We start from the raw sequence: 22,979 nt of genomic DNA, 5'->3' as shown, positions 1-22,979 counted from the left end.
AAAAAAAACTAAACTTTCTTCAATATTCCAAGATTCAAAGAAAAGTAAATAAAAGAAAGAAAGAAAGGAAAAGAGAGAGAGAGAGAGAGAAACAAATCCACGGAGCCGTGAAGTTGCTGCTGTGCTGGAGAAGTTGCTACTGCGCTTTGGTGGTCCTGCTATGGAGTCGGCTAGTGTTCTGCTGTGCTTGGGGACTGCTAAAGATGGTGGAGGAGGCTGGCCGTACTGCAAGAGGGCAGAGGAGGCCAAGAGGAACAGAGGAAAGGGGGAGAGTGAGGGAGGAAAGACAAAGGGAAGGAAGAGAGACAAGGGGAGAGAAGCAGAATTGAAAAGAACAAAAAAAAAAAAACAAACTAAAGAAGAAGAAGCAGAAGAAGAAGGAAAAGAGGAGAATGGTGAGCCATGGGGGCTGCCTACGCAGGAAGAGAAAGAGAAGGGTTAAATAGGATAGGGGGGGAAAGCCCTAGACCCGAATAGGAAACCCGAATTGCTATATTTTTTTATTTTTTTCATTCTCTGTTCATCGCAAATATGACTCTTTTGGAGTCCGTATTTCACAAAACTCAAAACAGGAAAGTTGTAGATAATCCTTTCCTCTTTCTCTATAAATTTGAATCGTCTCGATCAGAGTTTGGACGGAAAAGTTATGTACAAAATACGAACAGGTATCGGTTTTGATTCCCGGGAATTTTCCTGCGACAAAAAATTACCAAAACTTCATAAATAGTGCAATAAAGTTCAAGAATGATGATTTTGGCATTTTATTAAAATATTTGACAATTTTAGATATTGAATTAAAAATATAAATCGTAAAGCTCGGATTAAATGTCCAATTACGCAGTTTCGATGCGTAATCACACCCCCCAACTAATGTTTTGCTAGTCTCTAGCAAATGACGTGAATGAATCTCAGGATGATGTCTACAACTACATACTCCAGTAATCATGAAATCAATGCACATGCGGCAATAGTATACCATTTCACATACAAGAACATAACTGAATTTCACACAAACTCGTTCATATTCAATGCACACGACTCCAAAGCACGTCACTCATGCAAGTTTCATCGTTTATATGTGATTTGAGAGTAGGATACTCACATGAAGTTAATCAGTGGCACATTTAGAGTTAATGCAATCATATAAGTTCGAGTATAAACAGGTAAACTCTCGAGGTGTGTGTGATGTGTGTGACTCAGTACACCTAGGACGCCAGTGGACACCTACAGAACGGTCGCTTTAACTCGGCCTTACTGGTATACCCTCAAGAACACTCAAAGAAAATGGGTTCACTCGTCATATGTGAGGAGGAGTGTCGCGATCAAACATCCCACATATTAAAAGGAACAACGCTAAGTATATGGAGTGGACTAGTCTGGAAAGGATCTAGCCTATCTATGAGGTGTCGGGTCCTTCACCTTAGCATCTTCTCACTTACTCGCCATATCCAACTGAGACCACCCTAGATCAACTCATTCACAAACTTGTCGTGAATACATCTGAGGCATTAACCGGTTGAAGCATCTTCATACGTGGAAAATATGTGTCGTCCTTGACTTTTTGTGATATGTATTTGGGCCGGCATTGACATTTCATTTCATGCGCATGTGTATTGCTTATTCTTTTTTTCTGCTCATTCTTTATTTTTTGTCTTTTCTTGAGCAATAAGGACAATATTAACACTTCTTTTGTAATCTTCATACCATCAATGGGAATTGAACTCGAATAGAAGTTCATGAATTAAGTCTATCTCTAGGGGTGGCTCAGCCTTCACATTTTGAGTAGGCTACAAGACCTAGGTTTCTATCTCCCCACTAGGTGTCACCTCTAGGCTAGCAAATAAAAAACAAAGACTAGCACACAAGGAATCATCCAAAAAAATAGAATTGAGTTCTGTGAACTCTAATTTGATATTGATGCTCAAAAGGACGATAAATAGCTCAAGGATATCTCACAAGGTGTCATAGTCGCCACAGGTGCTCTCTCAGTGCTCACAAGAAACCCTAAGTGCAATGAATTACGTGAATGTGTTTATTCAGTCTCGTGAGATGCCGTGTAAATACAGGAAATTATATAGTCAAATTAACACGAATGTACTACCAATCGATTCTTCATGGAGTCATAAAGTCATATAAAGAGAAACTATGCATGATTGACTCAAGTGTGTCATTCTTAAGTTATATGCAAGCATGCAAAAGGTATGAGTTAGTGTTAAGCATGACATAATACAATGTAATCCTTCAGTGCTCCTCCTTTCTTTCTCTCTTTCTTTTTGATTTTTTTTTTATTTTTTGATTTTTTTGTTTTTTGTTTTGTTTTTAAAACCCAGTACGTGTACATGCACAGTGTCACATGCGAATGCTCATCCTCCACAACTAAAGTGGAACGTTGTCCTCAATGTGAAAGCATAGGGGAAATAGAAAATACTGTGCATGAGAAAAGTAAGGCGTACCTGAGTGGCGAAATGATGGAAAACAAAGATCGAACTACGAGAAAATAAACCTAAAAACTAACTAAAAATAAAATAAGATAAAATAAAAGGAAAATAAGGAAAAGAAAAACATCACAATTGTCTTGGCGGAGGCTCAGGAGGAATTTCGTCTGGTGGTCGCAGGTCTATAAATTGCATCGGCGGGTCTCCAAATTTGAGCCGCCACAGTGAATTAGTCTTCATACCTGCACGAAAATCAACCTCAGATAAATTAATGCGTGTCAAAATATCAAACAATTTGTGTGCAGGTCGACCCTCTTGTGTTGACAAGAAAGGGTCTTTATTCAACATCGTTTCCAGGAAATTTGCTTCTTTACGAACTAATGGTTGAGAGAAAGTGATCGGAATAATTACCTGCAGTTCTTCAGAAGCATTAACATTAAAGGTTTTACCTGGTTCTTTGAAAATTATATGCTCACCAGACTGGTCACCCTCTTTATCGGGTGTACATATTATCATACCACTGCAAGAGTCTGCCTCCACACTAGGCTCCTTAACATCTGATTCAGGCGAGAGTGACGGTTCCATGGTTTCTGAGCTAGGAGTATGAGGTACCACAGGTTGGTACTCCGTATGAGTATCAGTCTCCTCATGAACTAACTGCTCCGCTTCTAGCCCCGTTTTCTCTGATTTTTCTTTGACCTCTTCTGGTTCAGCCTTGACTTCTAGTGCTAGGACAACTGGTTGTTCGACGATGAGCATCTCAGGTTGGGGAAATTCTTTCTCGCTTCTAGAAGTAGTGGTGGCCTCTGCTATCTCAAGAGAAACATCGTGTATTTGTTGGTGTGGTGGCTAGTACTCTTGAAAACTAGGTTGAGGTTCCACGGGCAATTCTTCGTTTTCTAAAATGTCCAACTGTGTGCTTATCGCATTAATGGTGTCCCGCAATTCATTATTATGATCGACTTGAGTTTGCATGAACTGCTGGAGCATGTTCGCCATCTGTGTTATGTTATCCTCGAAAAGGTCTGATGACGTACAGCTCGAAGAGATCTGTTGTGGCTGATATTGAGGCGGAGGGTTGTTTAGGCAGTTTGGTGGCTCGTATACATCTCCACCACCGATTGTGCTGATAGGGTGTACAGTTATGGGTGCCTGAGTGCATCGTGTGTTCCACTGTGGGACATTGTCAGCCAAGTAATCAAAGAATGATAATACCTGATCTGGATCCTCGCTGTCCATTAGATATAGTCTGGACAAAACACTTGCAATCAGGGGTAAGAGCACTATAAAAATAATCAGCTAACCTCCATGAGTCGAACCCGTGATGTGGACAAGTGCGTAGTAAATCCTTGAATCGCTCCCAGCAAGCCCTAAATGTCTCGTCATCTTGCTACACAAAATTAAGAATCTGTTCCTGCAGAAATTGAGTTTTCTGTGAGGGACAAAATGCATGTAGGAATTCACGCTCCATATCAACCCAATTAATGATAGAGTGAGGTCTCAAGGAATGAAACCAGATCAGTGCCCTATCCTGCAAAGTAGCAAGAAATAAATTTAGTCGAATAGAGTCATCAGTTTTAGCATGAGAAAAAAACATATTGCAGGTTAATTCAAACTCTGCTAAGTGCTGATATAGGCACTCAGATTCCGTCCCATAGAACTCGGGTAGCAGTGACGTCCTCCCACTCTGCATCATGAAATTAAGCTCATCATAAGGCAAAATAGTAGAAGAGGATGCAGTGACATATTCAAGCTGCATAAAATTCATTATCGTGCGCGGTACAGGTGCAGCCATTTTTCAAAACTTGAAAATTTTTCTTTTTTTGTTTTTTCTTTTTTTTTTTCTTAAAACTAATAAAGATGACCGGAAAAACACAAATTTGAGACTAAGAACAACATTCCCCGGCAACGGCGCCAAAAACTTGACTCACTCGAAAAATGAGCAGCTCGGAAGTTATCCCAAGTATAGGAGTTCTATCGTGTAATATTAAGCCCAAGGGCTAGATCGTCTCCTCAGGGAATGCGTTTTAATCTCAGATTTTACTTTCTTCCAATCGAAATTAAAAAGGTACTGAACTCAGTTCAGATTCGGGTTTTCAAGATTGTGGAGACTTAAATGAAAACACAAATTAAAGTCCTAAAACTAACACGCACGAAATTAAATAATAATGAAAACCCTAGTCTACTTAAGGAAACACTAGATCATACTAACTAAAAATGGAAACTTTAAACAGGGAATTAAAATAACAATAATGAAAACCGTAGTCTACTTAAGGAAACACTGGGACACGCGTTAATTAAAAATGGCAACCTAGAACATGGAATTAAAAACACACAATGGAAACTAAACTAGACACATACTAAAAAAAAAACTGAACCTACTAAAAATCGAACCTTTAGCACAATTAAGAGATCAAATCAAGACTCACAATTTAAATGCAAACATGAATTCAACGAAAATTTAAAAAAACATAAACAATAACGGAACACAATAAAAACACAACCTTTACTAATCATAGATCCTAACTAAATCGAATTTCGATAAAAAAAAATATCTGAATTTAATTAAGAATGCTAAATTAAAATAACTATCAATTAGATAAAAAAAAGAGATTAATTTAATAATAATGAAATACCCAACATTACTCAACTTAAACAAAAAGAAAGAAAACTCCAATAACATTAAAAAAAAAAACTAAACTTTCTTCAATATTCCAAGATTCAAAGAAAAGTAAATAAAAGAAAGAAAGAAAGGAAAAGAGAGAGAGAGAGAGAGAAACAAATCCACGGAGCCGTGAAGTTGCTGCTGTGCTGGAGAAGTTGCTGCTGCGCTTTGGTGGTCCTGCTATGGAGTCGGCTAGTGTTCTGCTGTGCTTGGGGACTGCTGAAGATGGTGGAGGAGGCTGACCGTACTGCAAGAGGGCAGAGGAGGCCAAGAGAAACAGAGGAAAGGGGGAGAGTGAGGGAGGAAAGACAAAGGGAAGGAAGAGAGACAAGGGGAGAGAAGCAGAATTGAAAAGAACAAAAAAAAAAAAAACAAACTAAAGAAGAAGAAGCAGAAGAAGAAGGAAAAGAGGAGGGTTAAATAGGATAGGGGGAGAAGAAAGAGAAGGGTTAAATAGGATAGGGGGGGAAAGCCCTAGACCCGAATAGGAAACCCGAATTGCTATATTTTTTCATTTTTTTCATTCTCTGTTCATCGCAAATATGACTCTTTTGGAGCCCGTATCCCACAAAACTCAAAATACAAAAGTTGTAGATAATACTTTCCTCTTTCTCTAGAAATTTGAATCGTCTCGATCGGAGCTCGGACGGAAAAGTTATGCACAAAATACAAACAGGTATCGGTTTTGATTCCCGGGAATTTTCCTGTGACAAAAAATTACCAAAACTTCATAAATAGTGCAATAAAGTTCAAGAATGATGATTTTGGCATTTTATTAAAATATTGGACAATTTTAGATATTGAATTAAAAATATAAACCGTAAAGCTCGGATTAAATGTCCAATTACGCAGTTTCGGCGCGTAATCAGGTTCCCTCCCTCCTCGTCTTCGCTGTGAATGTTGATTTGCCTATGGTGGACCATATTTAGTTTTTGATCTCTATTAAACCTAACTCAATGGGGCCACCTCCCTCCTTTCCTCCTCATCTTCACTAGGAATGTTGAAGCCATTGATCACTAGTGGAACCAGCACGGGCTCGGTGGCGACAACATGAGCAGGAGTTGTCGATCGTTGCACTCTGGGGCGGTGAGGTGCTTGCGATTTTTTTGAAATCAATCAGAGAAAATTAGCACAAATTAAATTCTCAAGATTTTCATCCCTCCGCCACCGCCCCACCACAACCTCTAAACTCTGCAACTAAAAATAGAGCAAAAAAACAAAAAGATTTCATGTCTCATTTTAATTACAAATTTCTAAATATTTAAATAAATCAAAGTTGTGAAAAAAGAAAAAGAAAAAGCATCCTTTAAGTTTTAAGATGGCGATCTACCTTCTACTTCTTGATAATGAATTGTTTCAAAATTCAGGCTACATTGATTATTTTTGTTGTTTATGTGTGTTGTGATTATGGAAAGTCTGAGAAAATGGAACACAAGAAAATAGGATGATATCTGAGGACATTCTTAAGGGTGCTTTTTCTACAACAGAGGATGGATTTTTATCTCTTGTGCGTAGAGCATGTGGAATAAAACCTTTAATTGTTGCAATTGGCTCTTGTTGCTCTATTTTTAGTGGAGGAGGTTGACAGCAGCGACTCGGTCTCGAGTGTTAACTCGATGGGCTTCTTCCAGGTTAACGCCTCTAGTTGAGGTTGTTGTGGGTCTTCCATTAATGCCTCGTCTGTGGAGACTCCTCTAGAGTAGCAAGAGAGGGGTGTGTTGGAATTGGTATAGTTGTTCTTCTCTTCTTTGTACTCGTCTTCTTCTTCTTCCTCTTCATCATTGTCTTCAAACTGTACTTTGTATCTTGTGCTGTCTGCATCTGCTTCCAGGTTGCGAGTTGTAGGGGGCAATTTGATTTTTAGATGGAAGGTAGGTTCTCGGATTTGGTGTTTGTTGCTCACCTGAAGTTGTTGAAATCTTTCTAAAACAAGAAATCACATTTTTAGGAGGAAGGAAATAGAACATCTGTAGGAAGAGAAACCTTACTTCTGAGAGTGACTATGCAAATCTCACTATTTGGTGCAGCGAGATTTGTCCGTTACATGTGATTTAATGGCCACCCCATCGTTTAAATCTTACTGACGCTCCAATATTATTTATTTAAATCTCGTTGGACCAAATAACGAAATTACGTGAACGTGATTGTGAAAATATTTTTCACAATATTATTTAATATATTATTTAAAATAATAATAAAATGGGAAAAAAAACTCCTTCTTCCATCGAGACCCATAATACGCAAGAACAAGGGTCGAGCTTTCGGAATCAGAGGAAACCCTCCTTCATCTTCCAGCTTTATTCCGATAGATACGAGCTAGGGTTACTTTGGTTTTTCAATATTTTCCCGGAAATTAGTTTCTTCATTACGGCTTTCGGGATTGAAAATTTTCCCCCAATTCCGTCTGTCTGAAGAAAATAGTTTCTGTAAAACGAGGAAGCTTGTTGACGGTAAGAAAGTGAGATCATGAAGCGCAGGCGCGGCCAAAAGAAAGGCAATCCAAAGAGGCCCTCTGTCGTCGCGGGCACAGATGAGGCATTGCCAAATGCTGCCAGTCGAAATGCCGAGGATATTTCTGGGTTGGGTGATTTTGATCATGCCGGGTTTGATTCTGATTCTGGGATGGAGGCTGAAACACCGTCCCCAAGAGTATCCGATCATCGACCTGACAAGTTCGCAAATATTAATTCTGACGGGTTGATTGGCAAGCCAGCAGAGAAATCGGGTTATGGGCGTGTTAAGGTGAAGCTCAGGACTTCAAAAACGTTAGACTCTCACCCTGCTTCATCAGATGCCCCCACGCAAAGTGATACTGATAGGAGCAGCTTGCAAGTGGGCTTAGACAAACAAGGAGTAGTTACTGAGAAGATGGAAGATAGTGCCAACTCATTGTCTGATTTGAAAATACCTGTTTTGGGGACGTCGAAGAAATCAGGAAGCATAAAGATTAAAACGTCAAGGGGAATGGGATCTTCCAGTGTAAACAAAAGTACTAGTGCCTTACTGCCGCAGGGCGATAATACCCTGCAAAGAGATATAAGATCACCTCACTTGAATCCTTGCTACAACAAGGCTGAATTAGATGCTGCCCTTGTGGTACATTGCAAATTTACTGAAGGTTTTGAACTTGTAGAACCTGACATTCCCTTGACTGATTGAGGCAAGAATTTTTTTGTCCTCTTGTAGGTGATTAAGAAGGTTATGAAAATGGATGCAGCTGAGCCCTTCAATGTTCCAGTGAATCCTATAGCACTTGGGATACCTGTGAGTTTTAATTCCTGTGTAATGTTACATAATCTTGCTGTGTGCTAAAATACCGCTATGGTCTCTATAGTAAAATAGTTTGGAATCTCTTCCTCTATCTTTTCTTCGCTTTTCTCTCTCTGATTTTTATTTTTATTTTTTTTGCGGAAAGAGGGAAGTCCCCCTATTCCAGAAAGGCTGTATAGAGCTCTTTGGATGGCATATTGTGAAGTGTAAAGTTCTTGTAATTTCTTGGGTATTGTCTATTGTGTGGAACTTCTGTACGTCAGGGCTGTTACCTTTTTTTCACTTATACTTATTCTGTTTATTTGGCATTTTGTGCATTATTTAGGGTTCTTACTAGTCTTATTATTCTGTGGTTTGTTGTGGTGTCTTGGATGATAAAGGTACTCGAGTTATGCCAGTTGTAACAATATTATCTTCCTCACTTTTCTTCTTCTTTTAAATATTTTTTTTAATAAATGTTATATGGGCTAATATGTTTCTCTCTCTGGCTGGAACTAGGATTATTTTGATGTAATTGATACACCGATGGATTTTGGTACAATATGCAGCAATCTTGAAAATGGAGTTAAGTACATTAATTCGGAGGATGTCTATAAGGATGTACAGTTTATTTGGGATAATTGTTATAAGTATAACAACAAGGGTGATTATATTTTGGAACTACTGAAGCGGGTTAAGAAGAACTTCACAAAATATTGGACAACAGCTGGGCTGTACAGCGGACATCCAAGGAGACTTGAGGGTGAGGGTTTCAGTAATCTCCTCCATGTGTATTTTGATTTTCTTAGATTTTCTTCTAGCTATTTTGATTGTTTGATGGAAAGTAAAATAAATTTATTTTATCAAACATTGTGTGTTCTAGGCAAATAACTTTCCTTTTTGTTGTCCGTGTATTAAGTTTTCTATGAGAAATTCTTCATTTAAAAAGTTTGAAAAATATGTGGTATGTAATAACTTTCCTTTTTGTTGTCTGTGTATTAAGTTTTCTATGAGAAATTCTTCATTTAAAAAATTTGAAAAATCTGTGGTATGTTAATCAAACAAGAAATCAAATTCAATGATTGGTCAATATCCTAACTCCTAGATGGCAATGGTTTAATTCATGACTTCTTGCTGATCAGGCATCAGGAATATGTTGAAGCAAATGAGTCAACATTTTTGAAAATTGAAAATTGGATTTCTTTTAGTTGAGCCTGAACCCCAAAAAGGCATTTTTGACAACATGTGTTTCATTATCTTCTGGCATCAATTCTGGGTCTGGAGCATTGAAGATGATCCTACTTTCCTCCCAAAGATATTACATTAATGAGAAAAGGGAAAGAAATTCATGTCATGTTTCTCTTGATGCCCAAAACACCACGCACCCTGAAACCTGCAAAACAACATAAATTCATGTCATGTTTCTCAATTATGCTTTTTAAGGCCTGATAGACACTGTTGGCCCATAACCTAACAGGTTAAGGTTTTAGCTAAAGTGGTAATCTAGAGCTGGTTACCATGAGGTCTAGTCTTGTTGCCCGCGTTTATTGTATGGTATTTAAAATTATTGTATTCCCTGTAATGAGTGTTTTTTATCATTTGTTTATCTCTTCAAGTGCAGTTGGGGTGCATGCGCAGGGAAGTGTTAAGGCTTGATATACATTGTTGGTCTACAAGCTAACAACTTAAGTTTTTAGGTAAAGTGGTAGTCTAACACTGTTAAATCATAGCTTTTTGCTCTTATGACTAATGGTTCCTTCCAGACGGATGGATACACCACATTCCTGCCAGAGAAAGGCATGATATATCTTTGTTTATCTTACTATGGCCTTAATTTTTTTTGACAATAATTACAAAGAGCTAAAAAATGACATTAGTAGGCAGTACAAGTTAGCAATAAACATGTTTAAAAGAGATGACTATTGAAGCAGGCAGAATCAGAATCAATGTATAGTTGGCTTGTCCTTTGTCCTTCTGCAGTTGCTATATATGTGATTCTTTTTGGAGAACTGTCCCCTCCTATACTACATAAAAGATGATCAATAGAGAAAATATTTTCCCAGCAGCAGTCTGAGCATCATATTATTAGATAATCAGCCATCCCAAAAGCTTAAGCTGTTAGGAATTGGAGTTAGCATCTTATCTCAGGCCATCCAACACTTACCTTCACTTGCATCATCATTTTGCATGTGAGGAGGTTAGGTGCTCAAATACAAGCAGAACAAAGTGCACTGCAATGAACATAACAGGGGGAAAACTTAAATCATGAGACTTAAACCCTGATCAGATCATCAATCAACACAAATGCTTAAGCTATTAGGGGTTTGGCTCAACATCCGACAAACATGATACATGGAACTGACATCTTGGTGCAAGATCTTAGTTTTTTAGGGGCCTTGCGTACTTGTTGACGATCCTCCAAAATAACGGCGATGTCATTCTGCAGCTAGGACTTGGAAGCTTGTAAGACCATGGTTTATAATTAGACGATCATAATTTTGTTGTCTCATACTCAATAGTTTGGTTTATGGTTTTAAAATCTGGACTGGACTGGCTGGTCCATCCAGATTCAACTGGAACTGATCAACAGGCTAGTCCGGGCAAGTTCCCAAACCTTGAGATGGCACAAACCAGTACTGACCCAGCTGACCTGGTCAGAACCAGACCAAACCGGGGTCAGCAGGGGTTCAAACCAGTCCTTTAAAAAATATAAGGCAAATGAGATTGCAGTAGGACTTGCATTTGAGTTTCCAATTTCTATTGAGTATCAGGTTACCACTATTACCAACTTACCTCATTTGTTTAATTCCCAAGTGAAAGGTATGTAGAATTAAGTAAATTGTTAATTAATTAATTATATATATATATATATAACACATTAAATTAATTAAATTATTAATTGAATCAAACACTTTCTTTTATTCTATTTTCATTATTTGTTTCCTAATATAATGATTAAATAATAATTCTAATGATAATAAAAATAAAATTTTTTTTATTAAATAGTATTAATTTTATTTATAATGTATTAGACTATTAGTAAATATTTTTTACTTTAATTAGCTAATAGGTTATTATTACTAGCATAATATTGTCTTAGATTAGTGTTATATTATAATTGTAGTATATATACACGCTAATAAATTGTAAATAAAATTTGTACTGTTTTATAAAAAATATGTGTATACTTTTTAATATTATGGTGACATCACAGGTTCAACCACTAGGCTGACCCACTGATCCAACTGATTTGACAGGCCTAGTGTCCTTCCTTGGTTGGACATGGTTTTTGGATGGAAGATTTTTGTTTTGAGATCTATATCACACATTTCTAGTAGGAGCTTGAAAGGGAAAGAACTATGTGGGTTCACATTCTGCAAACTTGTAAGAAGTGCCCAGATTAGCGCCATTGTCATGTTCTATTAGTAATGTTCCAATAAATTTTCTGACCATGCGTACTTTGTCCTCAGGTACTTGTAATGATTGATATTACTTCTTACAGATATGTAAAATAAGAGCCAGTTTTGAACTGTAGCTACTGCTGTTAATCGAGATTGTGTCATAGAAGGCTTGCCTGTGGAAGTTGATTCTGTAAGAGAGAAATCTTTTGAAGCAGCTGTAAGAAAGACAAAGATGATGATGTCCAAGGAGGAAAAAGTTGGAACTTTGAGCATTAGTGGTGTGAATATGAATAAACGTGTGGATGTTGATAGAGCTGATAGTTCAATTTAAAAATTTATTGGGGTTCCACTATTTGCACTAAAAAAGATGAAAAATGGGAAAGCTATGGGACCAGATAACATCCCAATTGAAGTTTGGAAATGCTTGGGTGATAACGGAATTATATGGTTAACTAATTTATTTAATACAATTGTAAAAACTAAGAAAATGCCAGATGAATGGAGGAAAAGTACTTTAATACCTATATACAAAAATAAAGGAGATATTCAAAATTGTAATAACTATCGTGGAATTAAACTTATGAGTCATACGATGAAACTATGGGAAAGAATAGTTGAACAAAGATTAAGGTTAGAAACGAAGATCTCAGAAAATCAATTTGGTTTCTGGGAGATCTACCACAGAAGCTATTTATCTTTTAAGAAGATTAATGGAAAAGTTTAGAGAAAAGAAGAGGGACTTGCATATGATATTTATTGACCTTGAGAAAGCATATGATAGGATACCTAGGGAAGTTCTATGGTGGGTTTTAGAAAAAAAGGGTGTATGTTGTAAGTATACCGATGTCATTAAGGATATGTACGATGGAGTAATGACTAGTGTAAAGACTATAGATGGAGAAACTAGAGAATTTCCAATTACCATAGGTGTACATCAAGGATCTGCTTTGAGTCCTTATCTTTTTGCTTTAGTGATGGACCAATTGACTAAGAGTATTCAAAAGGAGGTTCCATGGTGTATGTTGTTTGCAGATGATATTGTATTAATTGACGAAACTAGGGATGGAGTAGAGGCTGAGTTAGAATTATGGAGAGAAGCTTTGAAATCTAGAGGCTTTAAGATAAGTAGAAATAAAACAGAATATATGAAATGTAATTTTAGTAATGATAGGAGGAATATTGGAGACAAAGTTAAACTTGATGATGAAGAAATAAATAGCACTTGTAGATTTCGATACCTTGGATCTATTATGCAAGCTGAAGGAGAAATTGAAGTTGATGTAATGCATAGAGTTAAAGCAGGTTGGGTAAAATGGAGAAGTTCTTCAAGTGTTTTATGTGATCGTAGAATACCCTTAAAATTGAAAGGGAAGTTTTATAGGACAGCTATAAGACCAGTTATGCTATATGGATCAGAATGTTGGGCGACGAAGAAACATAATATCCAAAAAGTAAAAGTTGCCGAGATGAGGATGCTTAGATGGATGAGTGGTATAACATTGAAAGATAAATTAAGGAATGAACATATTCGTGGTAAGTTAGGTGTAGCTCCTATAGAAGATAAGATAAGGGAAGGACGACTCAGATGGTATGGACACTTGCAACGTAGGCCCTATAGTGCACCTGTGAGGAAGAGTGACTTAGTTACTGTGGGGGGCAGTAGAAGGGGTAGGGGTAGACCTAAAATAACTTGGGAGGAGATAGTGAGTAAGGATTTAATATCTTTGAATCTATCAAAAGAAATGGTTCATGATCGCATAAATTGGCGGAAAAGGATTCATATAGCCGACCCCACTTAGTGGGACTAAGGCTTGGTTTTGTTGTTGTTGTTGTTGTATTGATTTGGCTGTAAAATCACTCTCTACCCCCCAGGGAGAAAAGGAGTGGGGGGGGGGGGGTGTTTCATAGAAATTTATCTCTACTCTTATAACTGGTGCAATTCTTAGAAGTTTCTTCTTGTGTCAGTGTAGATTATGTTGTTGTACTCATAGGATGTACATTTGATTTTCACTGGTGTGGATGATCTTTCTGGCTGTGCCAGCTCTTTCAACTAATTTTTCTAAGGCTTTAAATGCCACACTTGTTTAAAGGAAAAGGGAAATTGAAGGGTGTAGTTCTATAGAGTATATAATTTGATTATCCAATTACAGCCTAAATTTGATCTAAGATTTCATTCTTGGTCTTGTTGTATTGATTGTAAGCTGAAGGGTAACTTACCAATTTGCATTCTCAAATATCACATAAATCTTTAGAAGGTCTATTAGGGTTAGGGATTTGAGGCCTACTAGTTGACTAATGAGTGTTTTTAAAACTGTGACTAAAGTCCCATCTAACAGACCCGCCAGAGTGTTAATGGACACTTTTCATCTCATAGTGCTTTTATTTTGGCCATTGGATTTTAAATTTAGCTTTGGAGGCAAATGAGGTTGCAACTGATGCTAATAGAAGAGGGAGGAAATACATTATTTTATAATTAAATTTTGAGAAGGCGTATGGCCATGTTTGTTGGAATAGTTTGGATATGGTTGTAGAGAGGAAAGGTTTTGGGAGTGTTGGACAAGGGGTTCTGCTTTCTCTGATTCTTTTCATTCATGTGATTGACAGTTTGACTAGGATGATTGGTAGAAGGGTGGAGAGAGGCTTAGCTTTGTGGAAGGGATTGGGCTGGGGTTCAAGAGAAATTATCTATCTCGCATTTTTAGCATCCTTTTCTTGTTGAATTATGTGGTTGCTTCCTTAATGTGTTGACCATTTTTCATATTTTTGAGAAAAAGTCAGGTTGTAGATTAACTTGTTTGAGAGTGGTAGAGGGCGATTTTGCATAGTTTAATGTTCTTTCTCAATATGCTAGTGTGGCAGGGTGTGTTCTCTTGAATTGGCCTATTACTGACTTAGGTGTCCCTTTTGGGGTACTCATACAACCTATTCTTGTGGAGGCCCAGTTTATGAGTAGTTTCTAGGTGGTTTTTATTGCGTGGAGGAGGGGGGGCGGGGGGCTGCTTTTTGTTTAAAAATGTTTAGGGTCAAACTACTCTTCAATACCCCAAAGTTCTTAAAATACACAAAATAAACCTAAACTAACTAATCTCTAAAATAGCTAGAAAATTTCGAAACTAAAATAAAAATCTACGCTACAATATAAACATCTAAAGCATGGTTTTTAATAGCGGTAGCAGGTAGTGTAACATAATGATAATGGGTGTAGCAGGAAGCAGGAGTAGTGGATGTTACATAACGAAGAGGGTTAGGCCATGAATTTTCAGGCGTGCACTTTGTTATGTTGATTGGTATATTTACATGTTTTAAGTTTTAACTCTTCTTAAAAAGAGTTTAATGCTTGTTGGATCCTTCAGTTCAACTAACATTATTTAATAAGGGCAATAAAATTTTACATTTGTTTTAAACCATTATGGATAGAAAAATTACACACACACACACACACTTTTATCTTTTTCATTAATCATATGTTTGATAAATTAATTAATAAAACAAAATCCACTATGCACTCCGCTAATCTATTAGATGCATAAGACATACAAATAATATAATAAATTAATCAAGTTCTATTATTTAACTTGTTAAAGTAATAAAAATCTAATAAATATAAACTAACATGTTATACTGTACAATTATATCCTAAACTTTAAAACTATAATACATAATAATAAATTTTATCATTAAATAAATATAGTAACAACTTGAACAAGAAAAAATATCCATCTGTTGTGAACATTAAAAAAATAAATTATGTATATAATTACCCTCATTATAATCTCCCCCCTCCCTCCCACATAGCTTATGGAGAATAATTTTTTGAAGGGGAAAAGAAAAATGAAATGAGAAGAAAAAGTTAGAAAATAAAAAATAAAAAAATTTGGGTATAACAGTAGTGGTCATCACGTAATGATAGGTGCTCTGTAACAGTCACTATGGCTGTGATTTTTCTTCCCACCGACTTAGTAGTATGTAATGTTATCAGGAGCCCAAAAAACTGTTATGTAACACTCAACCATGATTTAAAGTTCTCCATTGGTGGTTCTCCATCTATTTGGAATAATTTAATTGGTGTTTTGGGGGAGCTTTGGGTTTGGCCATTTCTTTGGATAGTCTGTCTTCCTTTTAGGAGTTTCGAGAAGGAAAAGAAGAAGAAATCTCTGTAGGTGACCTGGTTGTAACAGAAGCTGCAAGCTTCAAGTGTATTGTTATTTCTCCTACTTTGGTTTGGACTGAGGTATTTTTCCTTGCATCACATTGGTCCTCTGTGAATGGCCACTTCGGAGGTATCCTTTTATTTGACATGCAGCATGACTGAGCTGCTTTGCTTCATTAGCTTTGCACTGTTGATTGTTTCCTTTTTTAATTTTCTTTTTTTATATTTCCACACCCCCCCCCCCCTTTTTTTCTTGTTTGGTTGGAGGATGTTATTCCTCTATATTGTATCTTTATTTTCTCTCTATAAATTTCTTTGTTTATCAAAAACTTGCAGCTGCCCCTTACCCCACAAAACTAAGGGGGGAGGGAAAAATTCAGAAGGGAAAAAGTAAGAAAAATGAACTGAGGATATTGCTAAGAGTTACGGACCTGCTGTGTTATCATCATGCTCTTGTTTCATTCATTCTCATGGGTTGGTTTGATTTTTCAGTTGAATTTCAAATATGGCATCATGAATATACATTTATATTTCTCATAGGTGTTCAAATCATTCAAGTGGAGGATGATGCCACACAGTCTGTTCAGGGAAAAGTTCATATTAAGGGTGCTCACTCAAAACACAAGAAACGAAGGCGGCATGGGTATGTTTCTACAGATTTTCATGTATATTTTTTTTCGGTAATAATAATATGACACAATTTTTAATTGGAATCATTTTTTTTTCCCTTCTTGCTTGTACTTTCGGGTTGAAGAATTTGACGGAGTTGATATCAGAATTGCAGTCAAAATCTCAGAATTGTGAAATGGGAAAATATCCTTGTCCATACTGATAATTTCTTGTATAATGAATTATGATAACCAGTTTTCTTGCTCGATTTGTAGAGAGATTAGCATTTGAATGATGCTAGTGGGTTAGGGTGAATTAGCAATCTGAGATGAAGTTATACTATAGAGATAATTTTCTTCCTCTGTTCATCTTTAATGTCGAGCCTTGCTTTATCAAAACTGAAAACTGTCTGTACACTGACATTCCAATTAAAACGTAAAATCTCAAATGGTGAGCCTTGCTTCATCTTTAATGGCAAGCCTTCCATAACATGTGCAATCATACATCTGCATCCATTTTTGTAAAATCCACTATTCCTTTTTTTTTTTTGCTGCAATTATTACTGTTATGCTACACTACCCTTTACTGCTATTTAAAATCTTGTTGTTGCTCACTTCCTTTAGGGGTTTTGAGAGTGATAAGGATGCTGTGATGGATTTGTCTAGTTGTCTCGTGTTTTCTTGATTAATAGAGAGGAATGCTTGAATCTTTGAGCACCATTGTTTGTCTTTGCATTTGCTTTGGAAGAAATTCCTTGTGGGCTTATCCATCTTGAGCCTAGTGGCCTTTAATAATTCCCAGCATGTTTGGAAATCTTTGCCGCACTAATGGCTGCTTCTTTTTATTTATTTATTTGTTGTCCTGAGTATTGTTGGAGGATGTTTTTCCTTCACTTCGTATTTCTCACCACTTTTCTTCAAATATTTTTTTCTGTAAAAAATTGAAAAATAAGAATATACAGAAAAATTAAATAAATGCACTGATTTGACTGCAAAGACATACTAATTGCCATGTATTATTCTTTTGGATCTCCCGTGTGTTAAGTTTTAGCATTATACACTGCCTACTTTTTTTATCCTTAAAGTTGTATTATAGAGTTGATTCATGAAATGTTGGAGTGTTCAATTTTATAGCTGTTAAAGCACTCTTTAAGCTGCGTCCATAATACTAATGGTTGAATTTTCTTAGTCCTTTCGATGACAATAGGCACATTATAGGACAGTAGTACTACACAGTTCTATTTTGATTGCATGCTTGATTTATTTCTTTTTAAATTTCTGCTAGATCTTGTCATTCTGTCACACTTCCATGTGTTTAACCAACACAACCCCTGCACAATCCCCCTTCCCCCCTCCCAAAACATAATTAAAGAAAAATCTGACTGAAGAATCTCCATGTTAGGACTTCATGGTTTGGACCCACCTCTATACCTGTTTAATGATTTTCTTTTGTGGTCCTTTCATGCTGCAATCTAATTGTTTCCTCTTTTTTGTACTTTATTTTGGTCCTTTACAGAATCAAGCGCCATAAAGATGACTGTCTGTGTGCTATATGTGTTGTAAGACGCCGCAGGCTGGAACGCAAGGACAATGCTCAAATTGTTGAGGATCAGATTGGTAGCTGTGATGGTAATCTGGCTTCAGAGTTCAAACAAGAGGTATACAATCTTTTCCCCTAATTCTTGGTGACTGCTGACTACAGATTCAACCTTTGCTTTAATATTCATATTTCTGCAAGCATGAAGAAAAAGAAATTGTAAACAAATCCCTCAGGTATAGCACGAAGTATTTAGACTAATGATGAGGCTAAGTTTTGTCCTATCTTGAAAGAATGCTGCATTTATCATTGCTCAGATATTTATTTAAAATAGTATTGCAGAATTTTTATATTGATTGCAGCTGTTATTCCTAACCCCTTTTTACACCAAACATGGGCTGTCTTCCTTGTAAATCAAAAACTATATATCTATATACTGAATTCTTTTAATCCATGATTAACAGGGTATTCTAGCACCCTGTATTAAATTGTTTTGAATCAGAATTTTGCACGGTAAAATTGAGTTTTAGAAGGGTTGGACAGAACGTGGATATGGGACCTAAGGTTTATTTTTAATTCAATCTATCTCATCCTAGACTGGCAAAAGGATTCATATCTAATGAATGATGCTTATTTAGGATTTTTTTGGGACTTTGTCTAAGTCTTGATTTAGATGGTAGACTTGTATGTTTGTTTTTGTTTTTGTTTTTATTTCTATGTGTTTGGTTATGACTCATATTGTTTCAAAAAATTGGTTTTTGTTCTTTCAACAAAGGAATGGACACAATTGTAGTTCGCATTACTCAGAAAAAAAGGGAAGGGTGGTTAGGATATTTTTTGCCCTTGCCACATAGACCAGGTAGCAAAGAGAGTGACCTAATTGACAAAAGAACACTCCAACTTTAGGAAGACACCACCCTGGATTGCTTACAGTGTCATAAAAGGATTTGTATGCATTACTCCACCTAGTGACACTAGGGGTTCTAATTGTTCTTGTTGCTGCTATCGCTGTTGTTCGCAAATATGGGAATTTGATTTGGATTCCGTTTATTGAGAGAACTCAATTGTAGTAGTACTTGTCATTGCAGTAGTGACTAAATAAATATAACTTTTGAACCAACTAAGGATAATATAATGACAATAGTACTTGTTTAACATAAGAATAATAGGAAATAATAATAATTTTTATTATTAATACAGGCTTTGAATTGACTGAGAAACTGAATTTGCTCAAGGGCAAATTGGGATTTTGACATTGCCCAGTTGAATTTATTATTATTATTGATAAAAAAATTATTCCAGTTGAATTAATTATTATTATTATTATTATTATTATTAAAGCAGGCTTTGAATGGACTGGGAAACTGAATTTGCTCAAGGGCAAATTGGGATTTTGACTTTGCTCTAGGCAACTAGCATACAATAACGATCTTTTTCTCTGGAAACTGATTTACTTACAAACTGTTTGCATGCTTCAGTTGAAGTGAAAACTAGGTGAGTCCATATGGATGTATAATGCTGCATGCCAAATGATTTTGTTGTTTGAGTTGAATTTTATACAACTTTATAAGATTCTTGTGAACCTTGTTTTGGTTATTTATAAAAAAAAATTCCTGTTGCAGGGAATATCCCTTGTAGAGAGTCCTTGTGGGGAGGATACCTCATCAAATATGGACAATTCACTTGACCAAGATGCAGATGCTGACTTGGATGAAAAGGGAGAGGTGATGAAAGTGGATAGTAGCGAGCAGCAATATAGCACCCAGTTGGAGAAGTTGGAGGAGAAAGAGAATCAGATAGACATCGAAAGGAGAGGTGAGGGTGGGACTTCAGAGCTGTCACTCCTTGGTGATAGATCAGGCAAGGAGTCCACATCAGAGTCTCTGGCACAAATTCCAGAGGATATAGGTGGTGGATTCCAAACTAATGCTGAAAAAGAAGAAATATCAGGGCATCATGGGGAAGAAGCTGCACCTATTCGGCAGCAGAAGTATAAGGTATTTGACTTTGTTCTGTTGATTTATTCTGATGCAGTCAATTTTGTCATGTTCTAACTTGTGCAGTTTGCATATATATTCATGATATAGGTCTTTATCTCCTTTCCCCTTTACCCTCTTTATTATGATACGATTAAAAGTCGCAAATTTTTACATTGAGGTAATTAAGTCTTTTCCAAATGAAAGGACCCTAAGGTTTCACGAGTTTTCTGTAGAATGGTAGAATCTGGGTTGCTTGGATTTATGTACATTAGCTTATGCTTTACATCTGTATACCTTGTCCATATTAAAGAATTTTGATGCAGTTCTTCTTCCAAATATTGGAGAGGAAGGACCTTGAATAGGAACTAGGAAGAACAAAATTTGATATCTGGAGATCTGCACTCTGATTGTTGGTTAGATGTCAAAGCTCAGTTTAAAATATTTATGTCGCACTGAATGTCTTTTAATACTTCCATTATGTGGCCCTGTGTGTGTTGTGTCCCATCTTGCATACAAAGCAAGTTCTCTACGAAGGAAACCAGAAACAATCAAACTCCTAAACACAAACCCCACACACACTGCTGAAAATGGAACATAACCTTGTCGCTAATGGCCACCTCTAAGACTACCCTAGCACCAGATTCATTCATCTTACTCTTTTCAGCCATGTTTACCTTGTCCTGTTTTACATTTTCAGTGTGGTTAAACATGATTACATTCAAAGCAATCAAAGAAAGAAACCAAGATGCTGCTAGCTCAAAATTTTAGACCATTCTTCCATTCATGAACACATTTTGTTATGCTGGACAGGAGATATGTCTTGAGGCCTTAACCCCAAGGGGATAGCTTAGTGGTGGGGCAAGCTAGGAAAAGTGCTTTGAGAGGTGTAGAAACTTGGTTTGAACCCTATTGCGTGCAAATGACTTTTTGGAGCTGTTCTAAGGTTTGTAGCTGGGTTCAACCTGTGCTGCAGGTTGGGTACTATGGTACCCAGAGTAACTGGGTAGTTCATAGTCATCATCTCCATTTATTATTATTAGTTTTTATTTTTATTTTTTTATAAAAAACTGCGATATTCTTGACCAGTTCTGAGGCGTTCAGACTGTTCAAGCAATAGCTATGATAGGATCAACCATGTAATTAGTTCTAACATCTGTACATGCATAACGTTATTGGGTGGTTGATGAAAAAGTTTCTGATCCTGAGCTTATTGAACCCTTTAATCAGCCATTTGGTATTTATGCTCTCAATGCACCAACCCATCATATGGCGGAGAATATTCACCCCTCACATGTAGAAATTGGAATATTGAATGAGCACTTGATTATCCAGGACAACTATTCCCTGTAATCCACATGCTATTGGTCTGAATCCACATTAGCTATCCTTTGATTGATGACCTGACTTATAACTATCTATATGATCCAATCTGCAACAATTTATGAGATATATTCTGCATTCTGCTGTAGAACTAAGGTCTGAGCTAAACTGCTCCAGCTACATTAAAATGCCAGAAAAGATGTTTCAAAGTTCATCCTTTTTAAGACAAACCAGGTATTCTGTTGAAACATTGAAGCATCACCTCTTTAAGGTCTTTTCTGATGCCTAGAGTACCAATACAAAGCTTCCACACAAATAACTTCAGTTTTGAAATTAAATTTGGATTCTATTGCTTCCAGAATGGTGAGTTGGTCCAATTAGAGCTAATAGATATGTTTGAGGATTCTACAGCAATCAGTATGCCCTGAGAAAAAACAGGAAAGTGCTTTGCCTTACTAGTAATGGTTTGATGTGCATGGGAAGTGTCCACACACTCATCCATCCATGCCCTGTAGCATTTGGATGGATTTTTAGTATGCTTGGCATTTAGTGATTTTTTTGTAAGAACTATATTTTTTTATAAGTGTTATTGTGAGCTCTATGCAAGTTGATATGGTTTTCATTCAAGAAGAATTTGTTCCAACAATAAATATTACATACTGAATTTTAGTATCCATAGAGCAATTGGTGCACCCTTTTACATTTCTGTTATATGCAAATCAAGTTTTTTTTTCGCTTTGAAGTATAATTTTATTATGGTTTCTTGATGTTCCAGGAGTCTTTGGAGAAGAGACAAAAAACTAGAGTGTTTGAAGAGTTGCTTCGTTTTGAAAATCCTATGCTTCTAAAGCTATGTGGAACCCTCTTTTCAGACAACCCTAAATCTGTCTGGAATGGACCTCATTCACTAGTACAACATCACGGTTCTGTGCGCAGTAGTTCCATCCATGCAGCTATATCAACATTTATGAAATAGATTTTGGTTGCATTGTTCTTATTGCAATTGTCATCCTGTTATGTGTGAGAAGGCAGGGAAATGGAGTTTTTGATGGCTTGGGTGGAGGGTGAGCCTGTCACCACTGCCCAGGAACTCAAAGAAGTCGAAAAGAGCACAGATGCTTTACTGTGTGCAGTCACTTGCCAATGGGTTGTCTAGGAGATTGTATGGATAAACACGGTTTTTCGCTTTCTCAAAAAATGTTTTTCTAGTAGATAGTATTGCACTTTTATGATCGAAATCATGATTATTTATTGCCCATCCATTTTTTTTCTTTTGTGTTCTGTTTGCTGGAATTTCAGATTGCATCTGTGAAGGCATTTGCAAGGTTAAATAATAATAATAATAATAATAATAAGAAAAAATTATTACTGAAGGGTGAAATCCGTTGAAGTTTCTAACACTAATGGCGCTTAAAATCAAATGGGCAAAAAATTATCTGGTGAGATTCTTGCCAAGTCATGTTTAGATGATTTTCCATTATATGGTTCATGTAGAAGTGGGAAAAAAAAAAGAGAGATGGTGTTTGGTCGACAAGGCTCCCATTTTATGAAGGTAAGGGAAGCATCCTCAAAGTGTGAGTTTCACTTTCACCCTAATTTTTATATATAGGGATTATTTTCTTTACCATTAATTTA

The 22,979-nt window shown here is 36.5% G+C and overlaps 1 protein-coding gene across 1 annotated transcript; it reads left to right on the top strand.

The window, feature by feature from the left end:
* The first annotated feature begins 7,319 nt into the window (after positions 1-7,319).
* LOC131164611 (uncharacterized) lies at positions 7,320-22,606 on the top strand. The gene is made up of 7 exons (XM_058121916.1): positions 7,320-8,196; positions 8,287-8,364; positions 8,869-9,112; positions 16,441-16,543; positions 18,025-18,166; positions 19,668-20,042; positions 22,120-22,606. Exons 1-7 carry the CDS (start codon positions 7,567-7,569, stop codon positions 22,318-22,320), a joined length of 1,773 nt encoding a protein of 590 aa, XP_057977899.1. The 5' UTR covers positions 7,320-7,566; the 3' UTR covers positions 22,321-22,606.
* Positions 22,607-22,979: the final 373 nt, after the last annotated feature.

Source organism: Malania oleifera, chromosome 9, assembly GCF_029873635.1.
Source record: "Malania oleifera isolate guangnan ecotype guangnan chromosome 9, ASM2987363v1, whole genome shotgun sequence".
Taxonomy (NCBI): domain Eukaryota; kingdom Viridiplantae; phylum Streptophyta; class Magnoliopsida; order Santalales; family Ximeniaceae; genus Malania; species Malania oleifera.
This window is presented reverse-complemented; position numbering and strand designations above follow the sequence as displayed.